Source organism: Lissotriton vulgaris, chromosome 11, assembly GCF_964263255.1.
Source record: "Lissotriton vulgaris chromosome 11, aLisVul1.2, whole genome shotgun sequence".
Lineage (NCBI taxonomy): Eukaryota > Metazoa > Chordata > Amphibia > Caudata > Salamandridae > Lissotriton > Lissotriton vulgaris.
In genome coordinates, this window is record NC_141699.1 from 249,631,062 (window position 1) to 249,656,714 (window position 25,653).

The window sequence follows — 25,653 nt, forward strand, 5'->3', positions numbered from 1 at the left end:
CACAGCATAGAAAGAGAGCTATGTTCCAAGGTGGTTCTAACATATGTCTTCTCTTAGTGGTGGAATGTGTATCCTGATATACCTGATCCAGCTCAGTGGGGATGGGAGAAGGAAAATTCTGGAAACTCTATGGTCACTTTTGCCTTATGCTTCAAAATACTGTAAGGAACTTGTTAAGTGAGGGTGTAAAACATGCTTGTAAAAGTAAACAATTGTCCCTTCCATGTACCTTTCTGTTTGCGATGGACAATGAAATCAAGAGGACATGTTTTGAATGACTATCCAAATTGTAACATTTAAAAAAACTGCTGGATAAAACAATAAACATTAGTAACAATATAATTTGCATCTACATTCTTTTTCAATAAAAAAACGTTTTAATGTTTAAATGATACAAAATCTGTTTTATATTGCAACAGAAAATATAGCAAAAATATGCAGTGTGTAATGAAAAATATTGTTATAGACTTTTGATATAACTTGTATGTTGGGTCCAAGTGCCCCTAAAATAGTAACAACATAAACTAGAAATTTTTTGATGAACAATGAATTTTGTTTGAAATTTCTATCTTTAGTCATTAAAACATTAAGGGGAGTGAGCAAAATATGTGGAACACCCTGTATATCGATGATATATCTGCATACTTATCATAGTGTCTAAACTGGGGTGGCATGGTGAGCAAACGAATAGTCTAAACTGGAGTGGCATGGTAGAGCGAAAGAATGGTCTAAACTGGGGAGCAAAAGAATACAGGCTCACCGTGCCACTGGATTCAAGCTATCTTGACTGAAGAGGGGTGAAACCCTGAAACTGGTCCTAGGATGCTTGTTTCCAGTCGAAGGGGGACCTGGCTCAGCAGTTCGGGCTGTACTGTTCCTATGAGGCACAGGGGCAAGACTGCGTTGCATACGGCCAGGTCTAAACTGGGGTGGCATGGTGAGCAAAAAAATGATGGATTTAACCCAGATCTATTGACTGGGGGTGAATGGTTTGATTTGTTCTGCATTCCGTCCATCAAATGTGTGTCTTTTGCTTTCTCACCCCAAGTGCGCCGGGTATGCCCAGACGTGGGTCCCGGGCTCACCGTCCTACTGGATTCAAGCTATCCTAGCTGAAGAGGGGTAAAACCTTGAAACCGGTCCTAGGATGCTTGTTTCCAGTCCAGGGAGGACTTGGCTTAGCAGTTCGGGCTGGACTGTTCCTATGAGGCACAGGGGCAAGACAAATTTGCATATGGCCAGGTCTAAACTGGGGTGGCATGGTGAGAAAGAAAATGATGAATTTAACCTAGATCTTCTGACTGGGGATGAATGTTTTGATTTGTTCTGCATTCTGTCCATCAATTGTGTGTCTTTTGCTTCCTCCCCCTAAGTGCGCTGGGTATGCCCAGTTGTGGGTCCAGAGCTCACCGTGCCACTGGATTCAAGCTATCCTGGTTGAAGAGGGGTGAAACCCTGAAACCAGTCCTAGGATGCTTGTTTACAGTCCAGGGAGGACCTGGCTTAACAGTTCGGGCTGTACAGTTCCTATGAGGCACAGGGTCAAGACTGCTTTGCATATGGCCAGGTCTAAACTGGGGTGGCATGGTGAGCAAAAGAATGATGGATTTAACCCAGATCTCTTAACTGGGGGTGAATGTTTTAATTTGTTCTGCATTCCGTCCATCAATTGTGTGTCTTTTGCTTTCTCACCCTAAGTGCGCCGGGTATGCCCAGACATGGGTCCCGGGCTCCCCGCCCTACTGGATTCAAGCTATCCTGGCTGAAGAAGGGTGAAACCCCGAAACCGGTCCTAGGATGCTTTTTTCCAGTCCAGGGAGGAGCTGGCTTAGCAGTTCGGGCTGGACTGTTTCTATGAGGCACAGAGTCAAGACTGATTTGCATATGGCCAGGTCTAAACTGGGGTGGCATGGTGAGCAAAAGAATGATGAATGTAACCTAGATCTCTTGACTGGGGGTGAATGTTTTGATTTGTTCTGCATTCTGTCCATCAATTGTGTGTCTTTTGCTTCCTCCCCCTAAGTGCGCCCAGTGCGCCCAGACGTGGGTCCAGGGCTCACCGTGCTTCTGGATTCAAGCTATCATGGCTGAAGAGGGGTGAAACCCCAAAACTGGTCCTAGTATGCTTGTTTCCATTCCAGGGAGGTCCTGGCTTAGCAGTTCGGGCTGGACTGTTCCTATGAGGCACAGGGTCCAGACTGATTTGCATATGACCAGGTCTAAACTGGGGTGGCATGGTGAGCAAAAGAATGAGGATTTAACCCAGATCTCTTGACTGGGGGTGAACGTTTTGATTCGTTCTGCATTATGTCCATCAATTGTGTGTCTTTTGCTTCCTCGCCCTAAGTGCGCTGGGTATGCCCAGACGTGGGTCCCGGGCTCACCGTGCCACTGGATTCAAGCTATCCTGGTTGCAGAGGGGTGAAACCTCCTAAACCGTTCCTAGGATGCTTGTTTCCAGTCGAGGGAGGACTTGGCTTAGCAGTTTGGCCTGGACTGTTCCTATGAAGCACAGGATCAAGACTGATTTGCATATGGCCCAGTCTAAACTGGGGTGGCATGGTAAGCAAAAGAATGATGAATTTAACCTAGATCTCTTGACTGGGGGTGAATGTTTTGATTGTTCTGCATTCTGTCCATCAATTGTGTGTCTTTTTCGCTTCCTTCCCCCTAAGTGCGCCCGGTGCGCCCAGACGTGGGTCCAGGGCTCAATGTGCTTCTGGATTCAAGTTATCCTGGCTGAAGAGGGGTGAAACCCCGAAACCGGTCCTAGTATGCTTGTTTCCATTCCAGGGAGGTCCTGCCTTAGCAGTTCGGGCTGGACTGTTCCTAAGAGGCACAGGGTCAAGACTGATGTGCATATGGCCAGGTATAAACTGGGGTGGCATGGTGAGCAAAAGAATGATGGATTTAACCCAGATCTCTTGACTGGGGGTGAATGTTTTGATTTGTTCTGCATTCTGTTTATCAATTGTGCATCTTTGCTTCAAAATACTATATGGAACTTGTTTAGTGAGGGTGTAAAACATGCTAGTAAAAGTAAACAATTGTCCCTTTCATTTACTAGTCTTTGTGTTTGGGATGGACAATGCAATCAGGAAGACATGTTTTGAATGACTAACCAAATTGTAACCTTTAAAAAAACTGCTGGATCAAACAATAAACATTAATAACAATATAGTTTGCATCTACATTGTTTTTCAATATTTTTTTAATGTTTAAATGTTACAAAATCGGTTTTATATTATGACGGAAAATATAGCAAAAATATGCAGTGCGTAATGAAAAATTTTGTTATAGACTTTTGAGATACCTTGTATGTGTCGGCCCAAGTGCCCCTAAAATAGTAACAACATAAACTAGAACATTTTTGATGAACAATGATTTTTGTTTGCAATTTCTATATCTAGTCATTCAAACATTAACGGGAATGAGCAAGTTTTGTGGAACACCCTGTATATCGATGATATATCTGCATACTTATCATAATGTACAATGAGTCAATTAAAATGCAGCATTTTTTAAATCCTTGGCTAAAAAACCCTTACAATTATGTGCTGAAAAATAATATTCCATTTAGGATAATTTACTGGTCCTTTTGGTGGCCATTTTGTATTATGAAAACAACGCCTAAAATGGGGGAGGGTCAGATGTTTGCGGTCTATGTCAAAAATCAGGGGTCATATGACTACCTAACACTGTGCCAGGTGCCATATTAGTATCAGATTTTGCACGATTCTTGTTGTTGGTTATATTTGACTCTATGCTATCTCACTCTAGCCCCCAAGAACAGCTGCTCTGTTTAACAAGGGCATGGGGGTGATGTGTGTCAAGGTCCTCGTCGCCAATATTAAGAAGTTTCAAGTGGTTCCATTGGCAACAACCACCTCATAACACCTTTATCTGTTCATGTCCTCACCTTCACCGAATGCGCAGGTCTAAAAAAGGTAAACAGCAGGTTCTTAGGTAAACAGAGAGACAAAGCACAGCAGGAGACTCACTCATGGGACAAAACATGCATGACATAACACTCAGCTCTGGCACACCCTGGCTCACTTTGAGCAGTGGAAGTCAGTATTTTTGCACAAGTGTTCTAATTAGAAACCTTATTTTTAATCACCCATTTTAAATGACCACTGTAGATATTGTAGAACAGGTGCCATCATTCCTTAAACAGTTCTGTCAATGTGTTATGTATAAAGATGTAGTTCACATGGTGGAGAGTAATAGTTGGCTCCTAAGCATTAACTGTAGTACATATATAGTATTTTTGAGCCATCCACCTTTTGCAATATATAGAAAATATATTTTTGACGCTACGGTAAAAAATATCCTTGAAAGACATAGAGTTACGAAATTACTAGGTGCTTAATGTTTCGTTCCTTTTACACGTCTGTGTCAAGCACTTTCTCTCCATTTTGCTCTGACAGCCGGATGTTATTCTTTCTATTCAAATGTTGGAATTGTTCCTTAATTTCAAGAAATGATTTGTTCTTGGTCTCTGGAACAATGAAATAAATAAATGTTGCTGTTAGGGAACACTCCACAAAAAAGACCAGGAAACTGTATGAGTTTAGTCCATTCTAAAAAAAAAAAAGAAAAGATGCAATTTGTCATTAAACTCAGGTATGCATGCACCATTCATAAAGACAGTAGTTTGTAAATACCTACAAATGTCAGCCAAATCCTCAAAGTTTAAATAATTCACTTAAAACCCCCACTGAGGCCTCCAAACAAATTGTATTGATTCAAACTCCTGCCTTGGAACACACTCTCCAGTATCTTCAGATGAAGTATCAGATAAATGCTTAGGCAGTGTTTGGTAGAAGGTTGATACCCTATCAGGCTGCTGCGATTCGTTTTTCAATGTTTCTGAGCAGAAATGGTCATCCTTTGCATGTGGTCATGCACCAAACTGCCATCTATCTTTCTGAAATCAGAAGTCACTATAATTGTATGCCCATTAGATGTCAGTGCTGTCTCTTAGACTGATGTTTGCCTTTTGAATGAGAACATGAGATTGACGGAGAGTCTCAAATCAAAGACTCCTGGTTATTGGGGTTTTAATCTTCCGCCTGCGGCATTTGTCCGATCATAAATAAAAATTACTTATTTACTAGAAATAGATGACAAAAGCACACAAATAAAGATTAATACTAGGCAGGTCTTCACATATTAATACTAGGATAACAGACAAAAGTTAAGAACATTCTTTAAAGAAGAAAAAAAGGTAAACACACACCAACAGGGATAAAAAACCATCATGTTAAAACAGGGATTTAAAAACAGAAAAAGGTAAAGGCATACCATTATGAAAGGAAAAAGTATCCCTATTATAAAGAAACTAATCCATTGCACAGATTCTCCTATCATTATGGCTGCAGGGCGCGAGGGCTGCGTGAACATTTCAGTCGTCAATGCCATTGTAACACCACCTAGAAATTTAGAAAAAAATAACAAACTCAGACATGAATTTCTGCTGAAGCTGTAAAACATTATTCGATTTTTCATGTGAAATAGTTCATAAATATAAATGAAACATACGTACGTAGAGGTACACAGACATACATATATGTTCACTTTAAAAAATCACCATTAAAGCAGTTATGAATGCGAATAAAAACCAAAAGCTATGGTTTGGACTGCAATCCATATCTTGCACAACAGCCATGCAAACAATAACTAACACACCAAGGCAGTCCTCATGATCTCACTCCCCACCCAATGCAATATCAAGTGTCTTAAATAATCTTAAAATGAGATTATATATCATATTATTCTTAACACTGTAAATGTGATCACTATGAATGTAGTATTGTTAATTAGTGTGAGTATGTATTAGTATTTAAAGTATTCTGTGCTTTTATGTTGTTAAAAATACAGGTATAGATATTAGTATGAATACTGTTAAGTCATAAACATTTCATCTGGTGTGCAAGTTATTGTTTGGTTTTAATTCACAACAATAACTCCACTTTGACTGTAGTTTTTAGGTAAATGCGAAGCTAACCATAGCATAATATTAACTGCTGTTGTTGTTTTAATGATTTTTCTATCATATACCACATGCACAGATTATTGGAAAGCCAACCCCCAACTGCACTTGGTCTTTGGCCATACGCAGTAACAGATGGTAGCAGGGTACGTCCATGTTTGGCGATCCCCTCTGCACACAACTGCAGGTCCTGGCAGCAGACAAACCCCAGGGGCGGCCAACCTGGGCATATAGCCAGTGTGTATAGGCAGCTGTATTCATAAATTCATTTTTTTAATCATCCCAGAATTTAGAAATCCTGAAACCTCCAAGAAGTCTCGGCAGGATCTATGGAATATCAAAAATACACAAATTACACATTAAAAATATTTTTTCAACTCTTATTTAATTACAGGGCATTCCTTTGGGGCCCCCATCACATGGGCCCAGGAGGTCAGGATAGGCTCACCCTTCCGCTTATGCCCCTTTCGTTTTTATTTTTACAAACACAGTGTTTAGTACACCATCTTGGGTAATAATTGCCCCAATCTAACTTTTTACATACCGGCAAGCCAAGTGAAGCATGGTTGATTTACGTTTTTAAAAGTTACAAGATAAAATATCTCTGGTTCAATGGTATACCTTTACTTTTTTATTTTAATCACAAGTCTGTAAATGTATTGTGCAGTTCTCAATGAAACATAGTACTCTTTCAGGAAAATAAACATATCCCAAATTAACATGTAAAACTGGCAAAAGTATTTTAAGGAAGTGGAATTGTAATTGGCTTGTACCAGTATTTAACACTGAAAAGGTGTAACTGGTAATCGGTCATCTTTTTTAAACTAATCATACTTTGGATAGTTATCCAAGGATCATTCAGGGATGAAGAAAAATTATGATTTCCAGCTCATTTCAGGATACAATCTTACTCTTGCTTTTAGAAGAATTTTGCAGAATCTTTTTCGATAGGTGAGGAGGCAAATAAAGATTTTAAAAACTCCAGAACATATTCTTTAGTAACATCTTTAAAACATGTTGATAGTGTTCCCTTCATTGTTGTTTTTGTCATCATTTTTGGGTGTAATCGTTAATGGCACCAAGCACAATTTTTCATAGATACTTGCTCCACTAAAGTACTGCTGCATGCCAATTAATCAACCTCAGAGTTTGGTTTCTACTTTTAAGTGAAACCAACCAGGTATGTCCTTGCCACTTTATGCTAAGGATCAGTAGGTATAAAAATGAGGCAAGTATGGATTGGGAATGATCTTTGAAACTTCCTGTCTGTCTCTCTAAATCCAAGGTAAAATGGCTTACATAGAGGGATGTTTCAATCCCTGCCCCCTCTCTTTTTCCTATCCTATGGTTGCTGCTTGGTAGGCATGGTCCCTTTCGATCTCCCTTTTCCTGCACATGACTGCAGAGATTGAAGTGCTTCCCCTTCCTCCATAAAAAAGGGGCCATATTTGCCTCAAACAACGCCTGCTTAATGGCGGTCTACATTGTCCTCTGCTCTCTTAGCTAAGTACCTTCCCAGGATGCACAACTAACATTTTTCCTTCCTGGTGTGAACCTTTTCCCAACTTATTCTCCCACAGTAGTAAATAAGATTTAGGGGGGATCGGAGACCCGAGGATTCTCTATGTGGGAAGGAGAGAGACTTCCTTCTCTATCAATATGGGCCATCCTACCCTCTGTGGAAGTCAATCTGTTTGTAACATACAGGGCACTATTCCATTTAACAGGTGACACATTGTCAGTTAATAGTACATCTCTCAGTGTAGTCTCTTTGTGAACCAGACCTAGTGTTTCAAATCCTACTTGTCAGTTACAGGCCTCATCTCTAATGTGTAAATGTAATCTGCAAATATGATTAATCTCATTCAAAATTAATGGAAACAATAGATTGTCGGGGGATATCTAAATAAAGACACTGGTAGGCCATGCCAAGAGTGAAAGAAGGTAACTTGAAATCTTCCCTGGGGTTTAAAAAGGGACTATCATCTTAAGACGTTTATAGCATATCGAAGACTGTCTGTCATACCTATTATACAAAATGTGGTTCCATGAGACGACAAGCTGATTCTCATAATAAATTGCATCACATATTTATTAGAGGAAAATGCTGGCAGCAGCTAAAGGACTGGGTTCAGCACTGCAACCATTACAAACTTCCTGTCTTTTAGTGGTATAACAACAATGTGTACTCTGGTGAGCGGTATGTAGAATTTAAAGGTCCTCTGGGCAAAACATATTTAGGAAATTGTCCGTTGTTTTTGAAGCATAGATACTAATTTCTTATTTACGTAGTGAGCTCCAGAATGTGTAGGACAGTCACCATCAGTCACCATCAGTAACCCTGTGTTGTTAGACAGCTCTCACAAGTCAGGCAATATAAACGCTGTATACAAGGTATCAGGAGCCTCTTGCCTCTTGTTTCTGTTTTTTCTATTTGTCGGTGAACTGTAGTTTTGTTACTAAAACTATTAATCTGTCTCAGTATTAAAGAATGGTGGATGTACTCGCATCAACCTGCCGTACATTTTTAGATACATCACATGGATTTAATGATAATAAGAACACTTAGATAACACACAAATAATTGAATTGAGAAGAACCGTTACATTCTAATTCATTACTGATATTTATGTTACATATTTAGCAAATGTAGGCCTTGCCTAAAACTTAGTGACTCACACAGTAAAATGAATTCTTAAATGGAATAAGATAGTCCAACAAAACCTGCTGATTAAGGTGAGGATTAATTTGTCTGCCTAATGCTGCAGTTTATACATGATTTAAGATCTTTGAAGGTTAAAGAATGTAATCACATGAATTGTTGTAAGAAACGATCTTTACTCGTGTATACACACTAAGCAAGTCTTCAGCATAGCTTGAAAGAAAAAGCAGCTGCATCTGAAATAATAAATAAATAGTAGCATCACGTGTAGGTTTACTGTTCAAACATACCTGGACCTAATCCAAAGCTTAGGATAAATGCAAATATAGATGCCATGCTTAGATATGGTATCCAAGGAGAAGCTTCCTGAAAAGACAAATGGCATAAATCACAGATCTATTAAAATGGCAAACAGTTTTACAATGTCTTATATCACAAGGGTAGAAAACATGTATGTTATGTGCTGATATCATGATTACAAATAGTCATCAATAAATGAAAAGGTTAATATATAATACATTACAATATATAAAGGTTTCAGACATAATAAATAATCATTAGAAATTACTTATACATATTTTAAAGTGCTTTCTCGAAGAGAACAAAGAAAATAGATCAGGGAAATATATACTACTGTCCAGTAATTTCTAGCTGTCTGCCAAATAGGCTGGTTGTAACCACTAATTAAAAAATAGCTATGAGTTGTATTTTGAAATATAGATGCTTTGCCCTTTGGCTTTTAGATATCTGACACTAGCTGTTTGAATTTCTCAATTCTAACTTGATCAGAGAAGGTGCATATGTGATTTTGAAAGATAACACATACTACTTTTTTTATTTTGTAATTGCCTTGACTTCTCCATGCTGCTCTCACTTACTATACTTCTCATATCTTTCAAGGTCTCTGTTTTTGTAGGAAAAGAGAAACTATGTTGACAGTTAGGGAGAAGTATAGTAAGAGAGAAATGCATGTAAGGAGACCGCAAAGACAATTTCAAAATGTATTGTGGCGAGCCAGTTTGCAGAAATATCTTGATATCTAATCAATCTGTCTGAGCATGTCTATCTGACGGCATCTTGAGTACCATCTATATTCTTTGATACACATTTATTTTACTATTAGAAAGTGAATCATTCCAGAAAATATTTTAATTGCATCAATAGTAAAACTATTGTTTTACTTATAGATATTGCTGTCCAGCTAATAATCCTCAAAAATACTAAAGATTGTATGTTTAATCCTGCTGGCATTATACTTGTTGGAATTGCTCATGCTATTTCAATACATGGCAATATGAAAATGGTTTTGTTTCTTTATATGCATTGCTGTAAAAGTGTCTTCTATGTTTTACTGAATAAAGTCTCCAATCTTACATAATTGTAATCAATAAATTGTGTGTTTACTTTTAAGTATGTTTTTGATTACTCAATACTTCAGAATACTTCTTATTCATACAGTAATGGCACTTTAGCACTGAGTGCATTCTTTCTTATCCTTTTTATTTTTCATTTCTTTCTTCTCCCCTCACTATCATTTGTTATGTATTTTCTCTCTCTTTTACATATTTCAGGTTCAATTAACTATCATGCTTAAAATGTTCACACTTAAATTTTATATTTCTTAATATTAGCAATTTAATTATATTGTATAGGTAATTATTCGAACAAGCCTTCTCTAGAATTTTCATTAATTCTATAACATGATTAGAAATATTGTATTCTTGTTCTGTATCAAAACTGAAATAAATCTCAAATTAGCAACTTCAATGTAAAGGATTGCATTGTGCCATGGGAAGCCCTTCTTTTTGTTGCATGCCTTTCATTATTAACTGTGAATTACTGACCCCATTGTACAAATGTAACTAGTTATGTAAAAGACAGTGGTGAAGTTACTGAGGATTGCTCAGTAATTAGAGGATTTTGACAACATTTTGTTTTAATCCTAACTTTGTTAATCTTTCTACAATCTACAAATAACTTCAAGTTACTGAAAAGATTTTCATACATTGGTCCCTTTTAAATCTGCTCTCCACTTGAAGCATCTATTTATCTATATGTAAGGCAGCAAATGCCAAATGCAGCTGATCCCTTATCCTGCTCAGATTTTGGCACTCACTAAAATTCCTGAAGCTATTGCACAATTTCTTCTGTAATAGAAAATGTGGTATTAACATCATGAAAGCATAATTTATGTTCTTGAGTATGAACCAATTCAGTGTACAGAAACTGTTGAATTATCTATAACACCAGGTTTAAAAAAAAATTAAGTTTCACTAACAAAATGATAACAGCAATGGCAAATGCTATACATATTATGTCATTCTATATACTATTTCCTCTTAATCCATTCAGTGCTCTATTGGGAGGGATAACAATAGATTTGAGGCACACAGGTAAGGTATTATGGCCTACTGGACATAGGTATTGTCCTATTGCCCTTATGAATCAGAGATATGAAGATAAACAAACTGAATTGTATTAAACCACTGTGAAATTTGCTAGGTCTAAGCTAGTGTCTTGTATCCTTTGCAACTCAATTCAAGTTGGTGGTAACTGAGCAAATCCTGGTCCCAAAACCTCTACTTCATTTACAAAGAAAGAAGTTGAGCAAACGTTGGATGGTGATTAACAACAGGCCAAAGACATTTCTTTAAAAAACACTCTTGTTGAATATTTGTGTTAAGACAAAAGTATCTAAAATGATGGATTCCAAATTAAATGACTCTTTGGAACAGAAATTTCAGGGAAAAAAGCTGGTTTTTCAAATAACAAAAGTGAGCTTTATTTTTTAATTTCCATTTTTTCAATAACATCCTCTGCTATTTTTCACTTTTTAAAAGTGCACAAAGGTGAGCAAATATGTTTGGCACTGTGTTTCTTGCCGTAACACTTTATGTGTCCATGAAGGTTACTACTTTTGCATTGGGTAGAAAGAAAACATTTTTCTTAGATTTAAACTAAAAGTCAATAATAGAAGCAAATAATACGCACATTTGTTTAAAAAATATATCAAGTAGCAGATATGAAAGTGACCATATTATAACTCATTGTAAATGTTAAAAATAAGTCCATGTTTTTTCAAAGTTATGAAGATTGTTATGTCTCAATGCATGAAATGATTCATATAATTAACACAATTCATATTTGACTACAAATCAATTACTGAACATACTGAAAATGACATTCATATTTGCAAAATTAGTGCTTTTGCCACAGAGATTGTTGTAAATTTAATACATCCTTTTGAACATGTAAGATCTAGTAAATGTAATGAGGCACCAAGTAAAATTAAATATAGATCTTCTTGAATGCTGTCCTATCCTTTGACTGATAATATGCAAAGGTTTAGTTCATAAAGCTTGTAATTTTGAGCTGCATGCTATCATATGCAACCAGTCACCTATTGGCTGACATCGTAAAACAATACAGAGAAGAGTCAGGATATAGCTCGAAGAGCAACTTTGGCATAGAGTGTCCATCTTGCATATAAGTTTGTATATCAATAGTTAGTGTCTCATAAAGTACTATTATAGAAAGAAGATATTTCCTTTAAAATGTGTGCACTGAGGTGGGAATAATTTGACTGTTATTTCAAGAAATATCATTTCTGGAGGCATTTATTATAATTACTTTGTTTTTACTATGATTGATTTTGTAACTGGAGACCTGTGAAAATTGATACAATTGCTCGAATGTATATTGAAAGTTTTCTTCATCCACCTTTAGATGCAAAATCAAGTCATCTGAGGACAGCTTGAGTGTTGAGTTAATTCTGATGGATACTGTGGCAATCTACTATAATTTGATCAGCATTTTCACAAATGCCTTTGGGATAATGCACCCCACATTACCAGATCAAGTACTTTTTCAGTATCCACAATTATTATTGCTGTCTTATTTGCATTTACAGGAAAAATGTCAATTAGTTTGATCAAGTAATTTGTATTGGTCAATTTCTGCCTACCTAGTAGAAAACCAGTTTGGTCTTTGTATATCACATCTTGGATATCCTGCATGAAACAAATGTCCAGAATGTTAGCAAAGAGTTTGTAATCAGTTTTTCATATAATAATAGGTCTGTAAGCTGCCATTTTTGTTGGATTCCTATCTTTTTTACAGTTGTGTCAGAAAATGAATTTGTTTTTTTGCCATATTTCAGAATATCATTATATGAAACACAGGAATTGCCTTGCAATAATGAAATGAACTGCTTGTAAAATTTACTCCTGGGTGACAAAATGTTCTTTCTTTAAGATGTGCTATAAATGTAAGCTGGTAGATGAAAATTCACTGGCATCACAGGTTTGGCAGGAAATAAAAACAGGATTCAAGACTAACACGCAGCTGGTTTCTCCACAAAGATTTACAATCACTTCAAGCGATTCACCTATAGGAGGCCGGGGCATCACTCAATGTTTTAAAAATAAATGGCTGAGCAATATGACCAAGATGTATTCACTACAAGAGGATAAAGCAACCTTCGTGAACAGGGTGCAAGCATTGCAGGTTATTAACATGTAAAGGATTCTTAAGGCTCAGCCCTATTTTGATCATTGGTAGGCTCACCACATAAAATCACAATTTATGCAACTCTGACTAGGCAATCACCCGATGCTGGATATAATGCCACATTGGGTAAATACAAAAGAAGATATGATAACCTGTAGGCTGTGTGGCTTGGGCAAAGAGTCTACAATCCATATTGACTTCATTTTCCTGCAATTCTGATAGAAGGAAGATAGCCATTAAGAGGCATATACAATCATCTCAAGATACAAGCATGCAGACAACCCCATCTCACGCCACTTAACCCTGAGTGCACTCACTTATATGTGCAGTTGGTCAAGTATATGGTAACATTCATTGCAAAGCATGGGCAGGCCAGATAGAAAATGATGACACATGAGTATCCTGGTAAATTGATTGATGTTCCTGACACCAGAGAAGCAGAGCGTAAGAAATTCATCATCAGGTAAAACTTTAATAATACTATCTACACTGTAATCCATATAATCAGATCAAAAAATCTATTATCGTATCTAGTTTTAACTATATTTAAGCCTGAAACCCGCTTTAAAATGAATAGATAATTGGAGGCACCTTACACAGAAAGTTTTAACATTGTTTCGCACTGTCACTTTAGTGCCCACACATTCAGATTGCAAGATGTGCATTATTTAGTGTAGTGTTTTATTAAATAATTGTAAACATGTCTTGTTTTTACGATTGTATTTTTTAATCATAATTATGGCTACCGGTTTTATGGTATTTATATTTTTTATATTTTTGTCTGTATTTATCAATATATTTTTTTTGCTGATTCTGTCTTTATTCACCCATTTTTACTGTGTCCTTAGTGTGCATACACATGCATGCTCATGTTTGAATGTATACTGATGTTTGAATGTCTAATGAGATTTAGTTGTTTACCGTACAATACAGTCATATGAAAATCAATTGCATTTTAGAACACCTCAAACAGCTGTATACCCATGGTTTTTAAGCTTCATTAGGAAATCTCTTTTCTTTTTTAACTCCCCTACCTGTCAGTCTGCACAGCTATTGACTTAGCAAACATGATTGACAGTAGTAAAAAACGTCCAGAAGAAAACCTATTTTCTGTATTTTTCCATATTTAAAAATAAATACAGGTAGGAAACTAGATTGTTTTTTGTCTACATTTACCTGTAAAAATCTGTACAAAGTGAAAACTGGAAGTCTTAATCATAAAGAGTGTGCAATGTTCATTTTGAGATTTAGAGATTTGCAAAGTTTTTAATTAACTATGTACTTTATAAAAAAATGTAATTTGTACAATTCTACTAATGTGCCATCTTTGCCACATGCCTTTCCATTTTTAGGGCCAGATGTTTCTAGTATAAGTTCAGCTTGAGTAATGGATTTAATCAGTGTGTGAATATTCTCTACTAGAATTGTGGTTAAAGGCAGTGACTTCAAGTAGTCTAGAATCTGATTTCTGGGTGGAGTACTCATTTCTTTATATAATGTTCTGCAAGACCTAAAAATATTTTTTTAATGATGATATAATTCATCATGTATTTATTGTGTGATAGGATTTTTGATTAACCTGATTTAGTTATGATTTCAGTTGACTGCCTATGCTAACATTTTACCAGTGTATACATTTTCATTTTCATGAGCGCTGACGAATTGTTCAGTTGTTAATTGTCTCTTGTTTTATATAAAAGCTGCATAAAATTTGGTGTGAGCAATCCCATTTGAGCTTCTTCTTGTGTCAGCCTGTATTTATAAATTGAAAGGCCGCTACTTCACTGGAAGACTGCATTAAAGTTAATTGAGTTCCTGATTTATATGGAAAGGATGAAAATGCTATAATCTGGCCACATAGGGTAGCCTTAAAACCATCCTACATAATAGCAAAACATGAAATTCCAGTGTTAATTTTGAAACATTCTGAGATGAAATTTGAATTGTTTGAGACCCAATCTTTATCTGTTCACCAACATATATTAAAGGAGCATCTGAAAATAGGGGTTTGTATATTTAGAATGACACTGTTTAAATTACCGAATGACCTGAGAAACAATTCAAAAACATTTCAGTTTTTCCCCTTTTTATTTCAAGAGATGTTTAAAAAAAGTAATTTAGCAGCAGTATTAAGACAGTTAGAAAACCACAAGTACTGTCTGGAAGTAGAAATATCCATCCACCAAGGATCAATTAGACCATACTCCTGCTGGATCTAAGAAATCACTTTTGCAACTCAAAAGTAGTGTTTTAAAGAAACTTAAAGTTGCCCCCATTTATCAAAGGCCCGAATTATTGACTAGAGATAGACATAGCCGATTAAAAAAATAAGGGTAATCTTCTGTTGGTCCGTGAATATATATACACATACACACACACACATATATATATATATATATATATATACACATTGAGTTCATATTAATATATATAATATATTAATTGGTACAGCGGCTTCTCCCTGATTCCAGTAATTGCCGTGAAGAACGAACCAGCGTCGGTACGTGTTCTACCGAGTCGGAGGGCTCGCCAGAAGACTGCGTACGCCGGTGAGTGGGGGCATTTTTGGAAGACGTCAGGAAGGGAGTTACAGCTAGCGGGTAAAGACAAGGAATAAAATTGACTGTTGTCATTTTATACGAACACTTGAAGCGTTTCGCAACACAGCCTGCCATGTCAGCGACGGCAGAACAGGAGAGAGAAAGGGAGTTGGCGGCAGAGAGCATGTTCTCTATCCAACCAGCGGGGGCGCGTAATACGCTACAGCGGCCGGTCCCAGAGCCTGATAAAGACAACGATGCAAAGAATCTCCTAAAACTCTTTGAAACAAAATCCAAACTTGAGTTTACAAAATGGTGGGAAAACAAATCTCTTTCTGCATACAGTGAGGTGGGGCGTGTGCCTCGTGGGCTGAGGATTCTGTTGGCCCCGAGCTTTGACTGACCAAATCCAGAAATGCTCCGTGAGTGGGGAGAGAGCAATTTACAAGCCTCTATGAACTTAGTTTGTATTTTGTGCAAGTATGCTAAAATAGACCGTTTGGAGATTTTAAAAGAATTGGAAGAAATCACTGCCAAAATTGAAAAATTACCCCCAACAGAGTTCATCAATAAAACCAAATTGGACATTGCAGAAAGACTCAAGAAGCACGAGGATAAAATCAAGGCGAGAAAAGCCCATAAGTTCGCTAGGGATCTGGCGGACTATGAAAACGGCCAGATTTTCAAGTTTTCCAGAAAATATGATCTTGCCAAACGGAAACAATACTGTGAAAAAACCTCGACCACCAGGAATGTAGAACAAGTGGATGGTACTAATTAAGACCTATCTAATGACACAGTGCCAGTGACCAGCGGCTCAAGTATTTCAAGTGCATCTGGGGAAACAATCTCTCAAAATCGTCCAATCCTTAACATGAGTGAGGAGCTCGATTTTTTAGTCGAGGAGAGACTGAAGACACTGCGTCCCAGGATACAAAAAAAGCAAGACGCAAGTTCAGAAACAAACGCAGGAGAGAACAGCGCAAAAGGCTCAAAAACCGCAACAAAAAAGAAAACATTCTGGAGAAAGAACAAACGCAACTAGACAACACTGTCATTAACCTAACTGACGTAGTTCTAACCAAGGCTGAACAACAACTTTTGTCATTGGGCTTGAACTTTTGTCCTGGAGAGAATTTTGACTATGCACGCACTAGAATTGATGTTTTCTGTTTTATACGAAAACTCAAACTTATGAAACATTATGCATTAAAAGCAGACAAAAATCAAAATCATGTGTCTGATAATAGTGTGCAAGAAAGTGGGGAAACTCCATTCTTACAGGCCGCAGATGTTGGGGGGGTAGTAACTATGCACGATCTTCTAGAGGAAGAGGAGCCCAACCGTCAAACTCTTGACCCTATTGATGTATCTACCCAAGACAGATTGCGAAAAAATGACTTTGTCCAACAGGGTGCGGGCTTGAGTCCTTTTAGAAATAAATCTAAATTTGTACCCCTAATGCCAAAAGACTCCATTGACACCTACCATGATATGGTCGTAAGAGATCTCAAACAGCTAAATGTTAGCACTAAAAAGAACAAATATCATCGAGGTGCTATGTTCAGGAGAATTGCATACAACAAATTGGTTAAAAAACTTGGTGACAATTGTAATATCGTGATAAAAAAGTCCGATAAAGGAGGCAACCTTGTGTTATGGCCTAAAAAACAGTACATAGAGGAAGCTGAAAAACAACTGGGCAACACACAATGTTACCAAAAAAACACCTCCAAAGAATATGACAATGCTAGACTATTGGTTTAAAAAATGATAGCTCAATGGAGAAGGGAAGGTTTGCTTTCCAATGAGGAGAGTAAATTTCTGTATAAAGAACATCCGGTCTTACCTGTTTTGTATCTTATTCCTAAGATACATAAACAGGTAATACCTGTACCTGGCAGACCTATAATTTCCGCCATTAATAGTGCTAGCGAGAATATTGGTCAATACATCGACCATTTCTTACAGGATTTGGTCAAATTGCTCCCAAGTTATGTAAAAGATACTGGTGATTTCCTTACAAAAATCAAACATGTGAATTGGTCTGATGATCTATGTCTAATGACCTTAGACATAGAATCCTTATATACCAGCATTAATCATACGCATGGACTAGCTGCAGTTAAACATTTCTTAGCCACTAGACCCATTGAAATGTATGCGCACAACAAGGTGATTGTAGAGCTCGTTAATTGGTGCCTACATAACAATTTTTTCCTGTTTAATAACATCTTATATAAACAGAGCAGGGGAGTTGCTATGGGGGCCTGCTTTTCCCCCAGCTATGCGTGTTTACACGTAGGCTGGTGGGAGGAGCAGGTCCTTAAGCATGAATATATACAGGTTGTAGATCAACATGTGATGTTGTATCTTCGATACATCGACGATGTTTTCATCATTTGGCGCGGAGACACAGCATCCGCACAATGTTTCGTCGACAGCATCAACAAAAATGATCTTAACCTGACTTTCACTTCCCACATTCACACTTCGGAAATAGAATTTTTGGATGTGAAGTTAAGAATTGTTAACAACTCTATACAGAGCACCTTACACAGGAAGAGCACGGCGGGCAATATTACATTGCATGCAAATAGCTCACATCCGAAACACCTCATCGCTAGCATACCATACGGAGAAGTCTTACGACTTAAACGTATTTGCAGCGATGAGGATGACTTCAAACAATGTGTTGACAATATGCGCACAAGACTCAGGGTAAGAGGCTACAGTAACAAAATCATTAATACAGCCATTCATAGAGCAGAAGAACGCCCTAGAAGCAGCCTGTTCAAAGATGACTCGGACCAATCCACCACTGAAAACACCATCTGTGACAATCCCAGATTAATCTTGACCTACTCACATCAGGAAAGGAAAATCAGGTCAATTATCCACAAACATTGGCCGATTGTCCCCACTGACAGCACTCTGGGCGAGAGACTATCTATTCCCCCTGCTGTAACTTTTAGAAAGGGAAGATCCATGGGCAATGATCTGGATAAAAGTTCACCAGAAACCAGAAAACCAACAATATGGCTTCAACCCACGAAGGGGTTTAAAGAATGTTCCACTTGTCGGGCTTGTAAATTTGGCTGCAACAAATCTACATATGAGACCCCCTTCAATACATCCCCTGTGTCCATCAAGGGGAATTTCAACTGTAAAACAGACTTTGCTGTCTACATCCTGACATGCACCTGTGGTTTAAATTATGTGGGAAGCACAAAGCTACAGGTGCATGTCAGGATCCTTCAACATTTGAGGGCCATTCTCCATAATGATGCTACCTATCCGGTGGCTAGGCATTTTGCCAAATGCCACAACAAAGACATCAATTGTCTTTCTAATTTTGTTATCGCCGCAGTCCCAAAATCTAAACGCGGTGGAAACAGAGAGAGAAAGCTAAGACAGCTGGAGACCAAGTTTATACTGGAACTAGACAGCAAGTGGCCTAGGGGCCTTAACAATTCGGAGGATATGTATACATATCTATAGAAAAACATAGTGCCCATAAGTTTTGGCATAAGATGCAGCTATCTTTGCACTGAAATTTCTGCCCAATTACAAACTATGTTCATTCCCTCTACCATGTCAGCTCCCATGAATCCCTCCTGTCCTCAGAATAGCCTATACTTACTTTTGACAAAACATAACATATGGTATCTAACTTCATTCCAGATGTAAGACATACACTGGCTAATACCGATTGCAATAATGAATTTTACAATACTGTATGTTTATGTATGCATAGTAATGTATGACTATAGAAACTTTAATTTACCAGTTTAGTGAGCATTTATTACGCGCCGAACACATTTTTTATCAATTTTTCTTTTTGCACTATTATCACAGGGAGCACTTTATGTCGAAATTTGTTGGAAATCTGTCATGGTTTAATAGTACTCGCATTATTCTGATTTTGAACACATGATTACAGGATGTAATGTACATATGGCATATACTAGTGGTTTAAGCAAATATATATTTTTTTAGGAGACTGTATAAATGACCCATAGCGGGTAAAAACTTTATAAATGGATTTAACCTGTCATTTAAAGCCTGATGCCATATATCAGTGGTCCTCACATTTGCATATTACAAAACCACTATGCCATAATAATTGTTCAAACCTGCATTTAAGCAGTTAGTAAAACATCACTTTTAATCAAAAATATATATTTTTGTAAATTAACCTGGGAAAGACGTAGATCCATGTGATAGTCTTTTTATCATGTTTAGTAATCATGTGACCTACTGACCATGCAGTGCAGGGGGGTGTGTACATTTGGTGTTGAAAAAACGTATAAAACTTTAAACGGTCGCGATATTTGCTGAATGTGATCAAGGGCTCTTGAAGCCCGAAACTCGTCGTTGCAGGCTGGAAAAGAAACGCAAATAAAATCTGCATCTTGCCTGACTCGCTGTGGTGGTTTGAGTTCCTTCCTCGCCGCACGCCGGAAGTGGTGGAAATTGTTTGGTGCATATATATATATATATATATATATATATATATATATATATATATATATATATAAATAAATCAGCCCACCTCCTCCGTTTGCACCGGGACCTTGTAACTGCGGTGCAATCCAGGGGCGGAGGTCGCCCTGTATTAATTGTTTTCCACCAAGCACAGCGGCCGCTGTGCATATGCACTTCCAATCCAGTTAATTCCGAAGAAATCCACGAAACAGTGCGTGTGCTCAAATTAGATTTATTTCTCCATTAAGGTTCCAGCATGTGATACACGGCAAGTATGGAACAAAACCCTGAGCACACGCACTGTTTCGTGGATTTCTTCGGAATTAACTGGATTGGAAGTGCATATGCACAGCGGCCGCTGTGCTTGGTGGAAAACAATATATATATATATATATATATATATATATATATATATATATATATATATATTCACACTCCTCGGTTGCTCCAAAAGGTTGCGGTCGGCCCCGCGGGAAGTGGCGTGGGCGCCGGTAGAGCCCGCCGGTAAATTCGATTGCCAACACCTCGTAACAAATTGTACCACGCTCTCAGGCACTCAATAAACGTCAGACATCAGCAGCAGGTTCCAAGGGTGTTTAATGACCCCTTACAACATGTTTCGGCTTACGGGAAGCCTTGTTCACGTGAACAAGGCTTCCCGTAAGCCGAAACATGTTGTAAGGGGTCATTAAACACCCTTGGAACCTGCTGCTGATGTCTGACGTTTATTGAGTGCCTGAGAGCGTGGTACAATTTGTTACGAGGTGTTGGCATATATATATATATATATATATTAATATGAACTCAATGTGAACATAGTATTTTGAATTAGGGCCATTACTATGCTCCAGCAGTCAAACTGGCCTGTGTCTACAGTTAACATTTCGCTGTCGGTAGCGTGATTGAAGAGCATTGCTACTCCACAATGGGCGTATAGTGCTGAAGGAAAACAAACATTTTATTACCCATTGATGAGCTCAAATGCTGAATTGGTTTCTCTTAATAGAGTTTCCTTAAGGGAAATATCAGGTTTTAGAAATGTAATCCACCTACACATAGACTTGTTTGTATTGAGACCACTGACACTGAATGACATGATTTTAAACATGCTTTAGTAGAATAGTAAAACAAAATAGCTTAAGTGAAAAAAGTACATTTGTATTCTACCATGGTTATATCTATCCCACTCATGATGTGTCCTTCCTCTGATGTAACCCTCTCACCCTGCAGGGAGCCCACCCTGTGCTATGTTTTAGGACCCCACCTGTCTTTAAATATGAACCTCTGCTTACTCAAACCGTTTATTCTGAACGTATAGCAAACTTTAATAAACTTTAATAAATGTCTGTAAATAATGGCTGTTGTGCTGACTTTATCTTGTTTTGCAACTTAATGACTGACAATCTTTGTTATTTTGAACTGATCTGCTTCAAAAAGCCTCGAGCATCTTTAATATCACTGAATGCACAAAGGGGGGTATTCCCAAGAACATGCAATAATCATCGCTAAAATTGGTTAAACCAATGTTTCATATAGCTGTCTATCGTGGGAAAATAACGCTGTTTTAATGTCCTATTCACAACACTGAGTTAACATGCAATATATTCGATAACACGTCAAATGTCCCCAATAAAGTCATCTGGCCGGCGATAAAAATATAAACCCTAACGCAAAAAACTTGCAATGGGCCCAACCGCGATATAAAAATGAGCAATAAGCTTCACCAGGCCTGCAATTCACACACTCTGGAAAAATCACTATAAAAGTAGAAAAAAATACAAACAAAAGCAAAACAAATGTGAAGCACAATGGAGGTAGCCAGTGCAAGTATAGAGGACAACCAGAACCCCACAAGCCCCCCCGGAAGACCAGCCTGGGACCTCGAGGTCAGGGAAGGGCAAGGACAAGAAGAAGAGGAAGACGAGGTTCATTCTGCAGGAAAATAGGATCCTGATAATGGAGGTGGTAGAACACCATCAACTACTGTTCATCACTTCCACTGTGTCATTGGCAACAACAAATGGAATATGGCAGAAGGGGACAATATAAGAGTTCAAGAGGCGCTGTAATGATGTGAAGTGCAAAACCAAGCAGAAACTCGCCAACAAACGGAAGGCAGCAATGCAGACTGAAGGTGGGAGTCCAGCACTACAGGAGGATCTGGACGAAATGGAGGAAATGGTGTCCACAGTCATCAGTGGGGAGGCGGTGGCAGGAGTTGGGGGACTGAACACTTCTCAGCATGACCTGACACAACAACACCAGGGTGAGTAATGACCAGGGACTGGGGAGATGGGGAGGTGGGCACAATGGCACACATGCACAATTAAGTAAAGCACATCTGCCCCAGACACCCAACTCCCACCAAGACACCAATGTACCCAAGTATGTAACATTCTCAGCACTGTATAAGCACAGAAGTCAAAGATACACCGCATGAAAGGGGTAAGGGCCAGCAAAATCAGAGCTGCAGGGGCGACTCCCCCAAAATGCTCACATACACATAACATGCAGAGCACATCAACAATGACAACAATGTGGTACAAACCGCAACACGTCCAGAACAGAACAGAGGGCACAAGTCGTGTCCCTTGCGTGTAGAAACTAGCTAATCACATTTGGCATTGCAGGGAAATGTGAGTTGACATTGTACAAGTACAAACACACATCCGTGATGTTGTTGAAATGTCCACTGTGCCGCATCAAATAGGCAGCTCCTCCCAAACAGTCACAATGTACACTGTCATGCAGTCTGTATGTAAACATGTACAATGCGTCAACATACATTTGAACACAATGTTAAATTGCATCTCCCCTTCACATTGCAGAGGGAAAACCAACACCTCCTGCAGAGCAGGCCAAACCTCTCTTCTCTGATATGAAGAGGACCACCACACCTTTGACACCGACGCCCTCCAAGAGTTCATCGACAGATACGTCAACCCACCTCCAGGAGCAGGGAGGCCCAGCTGCAACAAGGAGACCCCACTCTCTGCACAGACCACATAGCAGGCAGCACCCACCACCACGGCTGCCTCCCAGGACCCCCACGAAGAACACATGGCCTTCCAACGCCATTTGTTGGGGTACCATGAGAAGCTGGCTTAACAGGTGCGTGTGGAGTTCGACCGCATGGCAGCCAAACTAGATGCCATATGTGGGTGTCTAAGTCCCATCATGGACCACTCACAGTCCCTAATGGACACCCACAGTTCGCTCCATGCTCTCCAATGATCCATTGCTGACATCGCTGGAGTCCTGACTCAGAGACAAGAACAACTGTCTAGTCAGAGAGGCTCTAGCGATGTCACCCGGGAGTTGGGACACATGCTGAAGATCATTGAGAACATGGAGCAGATGCAGGCAAAAAGAGCAGCTGCCAAGGCTGCACACCAGCATGGGTTCCTCAATGCCCTGCAGACCCTCCTCATGGCATTGCTACCACAAGGCCTGGCGCGGATGAATGCTGCTGCTACCACTCCATCCACATCTCCACCCCTGAAGCGTCAGTGCCACACAGTATGGCAGACATTCCACCTCCAGCCCCTGAGGTATCAATGTCTCACAGTGCTGGAGACAGAACACCACCACCCACATGTGAGGCACATGAAACAGCAGAGGACGAAGATGCGGATGATTCCACCTTAGTGGTAAAAAGTACGCAGTAGCATTCATCTCTGCCATATGGCCTGTTTCTGCTTGTTTCTGCCCTCTGTATCAACACCTTCCACTGTCCACCGATACACTCTGCGACACTCACCTTGGACCTCGACATGGACTGCCATATTCTGTTTGGTCATCAATGACACAGCAATCAGACTGCGGACTGGACTCTTCCTCTTCCGATGAACTTGTCATTCCCTAGAGCACTCTGGCTGGCCCTCCACGGGCCAACAATGTAAAGTGGGGTTTGCATGTTCCTGTACTGCTCCAGCTACAACACTCCACTGAATGTGCATTAAACATTCATTTTCGCACAGATGTGTCATGTCTATGATCATTCAAGTGTGGAAGTATGGATGAATGTAGGGTCAGTGATTCCCCCTTACGTCCATGTTGCTCATGTTGTGGGACTTGAGTCACAGGATGACACATTACTTATTACGGTCCGGGTGGCGCCGACACTACAACAGAGACACATCCATCATTTACTTCCTTGTCCAGCTCAGGACGGAACCACGCCCAGAGCCCCGTGGTCATTGTTCACACCCCTATGCTGGACTGACATACGTCAGGCCAACCCACTCCGCTTATGCTCACAGGGGGATGACAATGCTACATGGTCCAGGTCTTCCCTGTAGTGATCTGCTGATCACTATAGGGAAGACCTGCTCACCATACAACAGCCCCTCCCTCATGGCTGGTTTACACCCACACTACACCCATCCAGCACACGTGTCACAGGACATGTGACCCTGCCAATAAAAAGGGCCCGGCGCACGTGCTCAACGCCATTTCCACTCTTTATCTGGGTGAATCTGTGTGGTTATTATTACTGCATGAGGGCCTAAGGCCCTACCACACCACATTCCCCACTGTCGGAGGTGACATGATGGCGTCCGCACCATGATACTCAATCATAAAGGGTTCATGACTTGTGTTGCACAGACTTGGTGGCTCCGGATACACTGCGGCTGGCATGGGCCTACCGCTGTGGGACGGTGACTTTCGGTGCACTGATGTAGGGGCACCTTAAGTGCTGAGAGGATGTGCAGCCTGTGATGATCCCATGTGCACTGATATGATCTCTGCCAATGTGAAATCAAGACCCAGAATCAAGTGGGTGACCTAGTGACCTGTGGCGCGGGGCTGCATGATGTGGAGGCTGCCAACGTCACGGGCACTGGGCTTGGAGCTTGCACTGGCATGTGGCGGGTCCTCTTGGAGACACGCTGGTGGCGGAAGGTGAGCAGTGAGGCCTGGGTGCGCATGGGCGGGCAATCACAGTTGGGCGGCTGAAGGGGCTGGGGTGCAGCAGCCTCTGTGCGCAGGGGCGGGCAAGTGATGATGGCGTGTGCAATTGTATGAACCCTGCCATTCATAGAGCTGGACTCCCTTTCAGATAAGGGACCTGATGGACTGCAGTGTATACCGGCATGTGGTTGGAGACACACCAGTGGCAGCAGGTGAGCAGTGAGGCCTGAGTCTGCAGTTTCAGCACTCTCTCTCTCTTTCCCTCCCTCCCTCTCTTTCTTTGTCTTTCTCTTCTGTACACTCTTTCTCTCTGTCCCTCTTCCTTTCACTTTCTCTCCCTCACTCTTCCTTTCACTCTCTCTCTCTCTCCCTCTCTCTCTCTCTCCCCCTGTTTCTCTCTCTCTCTGTTTCTCTCTCTTCTTTTCACTCTTGCTCTCTCTACCTCTTCCTTTCACTCTCTTTTTCTCCCCCTATTTCTTTCACTCTCTCTATCTCTCTCCCTCTTCCTTTCACTCTCTCTTTCTCTCTCTTTGTCCTTTGATGAT

The 25,653-nt window shown here is 39.6% G+C and overlaps 1 protein-coding gene across 1 annotated transcript in view; it reads right to left on the minus strand.

The window, feature by feature from the left end:
• Nucleotides 1-2,101: 2,101 nt before the first annotated feature.
• The window catches only part of LOC147679578 (solute carrier family 2, facilitated glucose transporter member 11-like), a 573,370-nt gene continuing 549,818 nt past the window's right edge, over nt 2,102-25,653 (minus strand). The window contains exons 12-14 of the mRNA XM_086943163.1: nt 8,948-9,023; nt 5,308-5,435; nt 2,102-4,583 (exon numbers count right to left, since the gene is read on the minus strand). Coding sequence (XP_086799289.1) covers nt 4,386-4,583; nt 5,308-5,435; nt 8,948-9,023 — 402 coding nt within the window. The 3' untranslated portion in view covers nt 2,102-4,385. The remainder of the gene's footprint in view (nt 4,584-5,307; nt 5,436-8,947; nt 9,024-25,653) is intronic.